The sequence below is a fragment of the Protomyctophum parallelum genome (genome assembly GCF_964188405.1).
Source record: "Protomyctophum parallelum genome assembly, chromosome: 17".
NCBI classification, from domain to species: Eukaryota; Metazoa; Chordata; class Actinopteri; order Myctophiformes; family Myctophidae; genus Protomyctophum; species Protomyctophum parallelum.
The window spans coordinates 40769505-40775927 of NC_139719.1; the positions used below are offsets into that span (position 1 = coordinate 40769505).

Here is a 6423-nt window from a genome sequence, read left to right on the forward strand (position 1 = left end):
TAGCAGAGGGCCCTCTGGGGCCCATACTGTAGCAGAGGGCCCTCTGGGGCCCATCCTGTAGCAGAGTGGCTCTGGGGCCCATCCTGTAGCAGAGGGCCCTCTGGGGCCCATACTGTAGCAGAGGGCCCTCTGGGGCCCATCCTGTAGCAGAGTGGCTCTGGGGCCCATACTGTAGCAGAGTGGCTCACGGCCTCAGCCTAAAAGGTCTAAACGTCTAACATCTCCACGGTCTATGGAGAATTCCTTTCTACACAAAAAAGAAGGTGGATCCTTCACACCATCTTGGTCTTCACACCAGAGACCATCTTGGTCTTCACACCAGAGACCATCTTGGTCTTCACACCAGAGACTATCTTGGTCTTCACACCAGAGACCATCTTGGTCTTCACACCAGAGACCATCTTGGTCTTCACACCAGAGACCATCTTGGTCTTCACACCAGAGACCATCTTGGTCTTCACACCAGAGTTAATATATATTACAACCCCGCCTCCAGCCATTCATTTCAATGGAAGTTGCTCAGTGGCGTTTGAAGTCTGCCGGTAGCACCACCGTCGGCTACAGTCGGCCTGGCTCGCACTCGCTCTTCGACTTTGAGGTCAAATTCCGCGTCATGGCGTCAGTGAACGTTCCAACATCTACCTCCATGAATGGCCTGCAGTTCCAGCTTTTGGTCCGCGGGGTGGCTTCAACGTTGGCCCACTCTGGGAGCCTGAGACTCGTTCACTCACACAAGCACAAGCGATCTGTGAAACTTCTTAAAATAAGTTTAATACTGGAAGTAACTGGAGGTCGTCTCGGGCTGAGACTTTGCTCAGATATGGAGATGACAGACATCATCATTGTACTGATTATATCGTACAGTACATGACTCAGGTGCACATTGAATCCACGTCGTTATTAGACCCCATCTGGTTTAGTGGGCTTGCTGTTTTAGTAAAAAAAATACCCAACACATGTACATGTTGCCAGCCGGATATTACAGTCTTCACAGACCTTAAAACCCCCAAATCGCGTAAAGCTAATGATGCTGATCGTAACTCTAAAAGTAAATATTGTAAACCGCGAGGTAGCGACGCGGTTATCACAGCAAGTGTATATGTATGGAGCGACAAATCTTGGTTATTAATAACCTAATGACTTGTCCAAAGTCGTCCTTGGCCGTCTGACTTTGAGGTTTACAGAAATGCAAACGCCAGCTAGCCAAGAACACAAAACAAAGATCCAAATGTTCTGGTGAAATAATCTGAAAAAATATATATATATTCGTCAAGACTATTATTATACTATTATTATACAAACTTTTATTTACTGGTTAGTAGTAGGCCTATGGTTATTTTTTTGTTTTTCTTGCCGTTGTGTTTTTGTGGACCCTCCTGACTTTGTTGTCCTGTAGTGTGCTGCTCGCCGTTCCGCGTTTCCTTTTGTTAGCGGCGAGCGCGACAACTCGCACGTTCTTCCTCCTGCTGTTGGTGGTCATGGTGGTCTTCCTCCTGCTGTTGGTGGTCATGGCCACGTTCTTCCTCCTGCTGTTGGTGGTCATGGCCACCAGCTCCCAGCGGACGTTGTGCGGGAGCCCCGAGCGCCTCAGGCGCCAGCGCACCACGGCCACCTCGCACAGCGTCTTCAGCGCGGGACGGAAGTCCAGCACGTGGAGGTCGTCGGCGGCCACCGTGCAGCCTCCCTTGTAGCCGCCGAAGAGGACCACGCGGTGGTCGGCCACCACCACGCAGCACATCCCGTACATCCGAGACGGGCCCTTCCCCCCGCTGGCCTCCACCTTCCTCCAGGAGAACGTCTCCGGGTTGAACCTCCACAGGTCGCCGAAGGTCCGCTGGAAGTTGCAGCCGCCGAAGATGTACAGCTGCCCGTCGTGGGCGAAGGCCGACTGGCCGAAGCGCGCCTCGGGGAGGAGCCGCGCCGGGGGAACGCTCAGCCAGCGGGCGGTCTTGGTGTCGAACGCTCTGACGTTGTAGTCCTCGTGGTCGCCCCAGCCGCCGAACACGAACATCTTGGTGCCGATGACGGTCGCCGAGTGGCACGAGGACGCGGGCGGCGGCGTGCCTCTGGTCTTGACCAGGGACCAGAGCATGGCGGCCGTGTCCAGCCGGTAGACGTTGCTGTTGCACTCGGGCTCAGACGCCTCGTTGATGGTCAGCCCGCCGTAGACGTACATGGAGCTCCCCACGACGACGGCCGAGTGGCCGCACCGCGCCCCCGGGGCGGTCCCCGAGACGGCGGCCTTGGACCAGCGGTGGGCGTCGACGTCGAAGGCGTAGGTGTCGTTGGTGCTGTAGATCCCCGTGTAGACGATCCCGCCCCAGATGTAGATGGTGTCGTCTACCAGGACGGCCGTGTGGCCGCTGCGCGTGGACGGAACCTCCGGGGAAGAGGAAGAAGAAGAACGTCGTCCTCCTCCTCCTCCTCTTCCGGTCCCGGTCGTCACCGCCGCCTGCGACAACTTGGTCCAGCTCAAAGACACCGTGTCGAAGACGTGCACGTGGATCTGGTAGACGTGGGCGCCGTGGGCGTCGCCGTTGCACGGCCCTCCGAATGAGTACACGCTCTGCCTCACGGTCACGGCGGCGTGGTGCGTCCGCGTGGGCCGCTTGGCCTTGGACACGGTCCAGTACATCTGGACCGGGTGTCGCTTCTCTTCTCTTATACCTCGGAGTGTTCCTCTATGTCGCTGCGTTCTCTCCGATTAAATAAAACCTCTGTATATCCGTCTGCCTGTCTTGTCTCTCTCTCTCCTGACGTGCACGGTCGGTCGTTCGCGGCGCCTGCAAGATATAGGTCGGTTTTGATGTCACACACCAAGCCGTCACGCTTGCCTATAACAACCATGCCGATTTGTGCCGACATTCAGTTGAGCAGCACTGTGCATATACATATATGGACATCTCTGTATCGGTCAGTCCTTTGGCCCTTTTTTATGCCCATATATTGAGATCTCTGTATCGGTCAGTCCTTTGGCCCTTTTATGACCATATATGGAGATCTCTGTATCGGTCAGTCCTTTGGCCCTTTTATGACCATATATGGAGATCTCTGTATCGGTCAGTCCTTTGGCCCTTTTATGACCATATATGGAGATCTCTGTATCGGTCAGTCCTTTGGCCCTTTTATGACCATATATGGAGATCTCTGTATCGGTCAGTCCTTTGTCCCTTTTTTATGCCCATATATGGAGATCTCTGTATCGGTCAGTCCTTTGGCCCTTTTATGACCATATATGGAGATCTCTGTATCGGTCAGTCCTTTGGCCCTTTTTTATGCCCATATATGGAGATCTCTGTATCGGTCAGTCCTTTGTCCCTTTCATGACCATATTTGGAAGTCCCTGATGTCATCAGTGTATGCCAATAGCCTATATGGGCATGCTGATATGCCCATACACGGATATCTGTGTATCCGTCAGTCCTTTTGTCCCTTTTATATGCCCTTATATGGTGCCATCAGTAGACCATCTATGGACATCTCTGTGTCTGTCAGTCCTTGTCATTTTTATACCCATATATGGAGGTCCCTGGAGTCATCATTATCTGCCAATATATGGGCATGCTGATATGCCCATATTTGGACATCTCTGTCAGACCTTGTCCCTTTTAGGCCCATATATGGACATCCCCGATGTCGTCGGTATAATGCATGCAGCCATATATGGAGCTGACTCATTTGGTTGCGCCTGACGCCATGACGAGAAATGGAGCTTAGACAACACACTCCATATTTGGGCATAGCTGCACTCCTTATATGGTCATGGCTGAGTCATGGTGACATGAGCGTGACGTCTACCCAGCGGCCGGTCCTCCCTTAAAGGGATATATTTCACCTGAGGGGCATATATATATATGGAGGAGAGCCATTATATGGAGAGCCCTCGTACAAGGTTTATTCGACTATGCATGCACCTCTTGGTACCACAGCACCTCAAAGGCCCTTAAAACAAGGCTCCAGACTTCATGCACCTCTTGGTACCACAGCACCTCAAAGGCCCTTAAAACAAGGCTCCGATCAGTGTTGAGTGTTGCCATGTCTGCTTGACAGCATATAGCACGCGGAATCGCCGATCTCTGAAGAATTATTAGTATTATTACAACTTCAAACTACAGTAAACTACAGTACCACGATGCCGACTGACACTAAAAGAGTGCGGGGACCAGAGGTGTCCATGAGCCTTTCCCTCTTCCGTCCCAAGCCCGCGATAACGTCGTCCGCCGCAGACGGTAAGACGACGGACGGCAGACGGCGCGGTTGTTGTGTTGATTTTGATGCTGATGTTGATGTTGGTGTTGGTGTTGATGTTGATGATGTTGATGTGCGACCCGTGTTCGTGCGCTGTGGGCTGATCAGCCAAGCCAAAGGATCCGCGTACATTGAAGCTGGAAACAGCAAAGTAATGTGCTGCGTGTATGGCCCACGAGAGCTGGAACGCAAAGATGAGACTGATATGAAGCGTGGGAGGTTGGTGACCGATATGCGGTTGGCTCCCTTCTCCTGCCCTGAGAGGAGGGGCTCTTGGATACAGGGGAGCGAGGAGAAAGGCCTCTCACTGATGCTGCTCGAGAGTCTGCAGCCGGCCGTTTGTCTCCACAAATACCCCCGGTCGCAGATCGAGGTCAACGTGATGGTTCTGGAGAACGACGGTTCGGTCCTGGCCCACGCCATCACCTGCGCGTCCCTCGCCCTGGCGGACGCAGGGATCGAAATGTACGACCTGGTTCTCGGCTGCTCCCTCCGGCAGGACGGCGCGTCTTACGCGATCGATCCCGCCTACCTGGACGAGACCGGCTGCAGTTCGAGCAGCGCTGATGAAAACCAATACAGTCTGACCGTTGCGTTCCTCCCCAGTTTGGAGCAGATATCCGGGCTACAGGCGGACGGGGAAATGAGGCTGGAGACGGTGGAGGCGGGAGTTTCGGACGGGGAAATGAGGCTGGAGACGGTGGAGGCGGGAGTTTCGGACGGGGAAATGAGGCTGGAGACGGTGGAGGCGGGAGTTTCGGACGGGGAAATGAGGGTGGAGACGGTGGAGGCGGGAGTTTCGGACGGGGAAATGAGGCTGGAGACGGTGGAGGCGGGAGTTTCGGACGGGGAAATGAGGCTGGAGACGGTGGAGGCGGGAGTTTCGGACGGGGAAATGAGGGTGGAGACGGTGGAGGCGGGAGTTTCGGACGGGGAAATGAGGGTGGAGACGGTGGAGGCGGGAGTTTCGGACGGGGAAATGAGGGTGAAGAAGGTGAAGTGGACCGCAGTTTGGACCTGCATCAAGGGATGCAAAAAACTGCACCCTGTCATCCAACAGGCTTTGGCCAAAGCCGTGCGGAGGGAAGCCCCGCCACCGTCACAAAGCTGAGACTGACTGACGGGACGTCTTGTAGCAGAATGTTTTTTGTGTCTATACCGTATAAAAATGTCACATGAATACTGATGCTTTTCTTTTTTTTACTGTAATGTAAATAATTCATACAAATTATTCAATGTTTTGCTGATCTGTGGAAATGAACAGTTTAATATTAAATAATAAAATAAAAGAAACCTCATTTAACAAGCTGAAAAAAAATATATATACAAGGCTCCAGACTTTCCCAAACAAACTCTTCAGGCTACTACTGGGCCTCACCCCCCCGAACCCACCTCACCCCTGCCCACTTTGACTGGCTGGAATGGCTTAGGGACGGGTTGATGACATGAGTACAGCATCTTGCAATGGGTCTGGTCCACAAGATTCGATACACCACCAAGATACCCATGTACCTGTCTAAATACTTCCTTAATGTCAACGACAAGATGTGCAACCGAGATGTTTTTCCTTAAACAAACATTAACAAACATTACAAAATTAATTAAGAAGAGGAGAAACATACTGTAAGTTGAGAGAACCAGCACTGTAATTAACAGGTCACTAACGTAATTCCGAGAGACGATTTTAAAGCGCAAATAACATGCATTTTAAAACTGCTTTTAATATTTAATAATCATATTGTCTATGTCCCTCAAAGTTATTTCTAATGGTTTGAGCCTCAATCACCACTCTGATATAACCAGGCCTTGTCAATTCTTTCTGGACTTTGAAAGCAGTTTTAGCTGCAGTACCACACTGTCCTGAGGTGGAGAGGGTGCAGATATGCAGATTATTTAATATTTGAGTCATTATAATACTCATGCTAGATAAAACCAGGCTTGTTTCCATTCCATGCCAGCTTGGAAAATCAACAATGGTGGACATTGTAAACAAAGTGGAAATGCAAATTTGCAACTGAAGACTGAAAAAGAGAGGAATTATACAAAGTAGGGTGACATTGATGACATCACGATGAGGCCAAAATCAGTCGAGCTGTTTCTGAGAGCAATTTCCATTAAAACACCCATATGACATGAAAGCCTGATTGTTCAAAATTGGTTATTTGTGGGGATAGA

General features: G+C 51.5%; 2 protein-coding genes across 2 annotated transcripts; one reads left to right on the plus strand and one right to left on the minus strand.

The window, feature by feature from the left end:
- Positions 1-272: 272 nt before the first annotated feature.
- On the minus strand, positions 273-2635 carry LOC310874768 (kelch domain-containing protein 3-like; the record flags this gene model as incomplete). The annotated part of the gene is made up of 2 exons (XM_083787631.1): positions 273-431; positions 1382-2635. 2 exons carry the CDS (start codon positions 2633-2635, stop codon positions 273-275), a joined length of 1413 nt encoding a protein of 470 aa, XP_083643757.1.
- Positions 2636-4132: 1497 nt separating this feature from the next.
- LOC310874769 (exosome complex component MTR3-like) lies at positions 4133-5359 on the plus strand (the record flags this gene model as incomplete). Its single annotated transcript, XM_083787632.1, has 2 exons — positions 4133-4906; positions 5243-5359. The coding sequence occupies 2 exons, from the start codon at positions 4133-4135 to the stop codon at positions 5357-5359; spliced, it is 891 nt and encodes a 296-aa protein (XP_083643758.1).
- Between the last annotated feature and the right edge of the window lie 1064 nt (positions 5360-6423).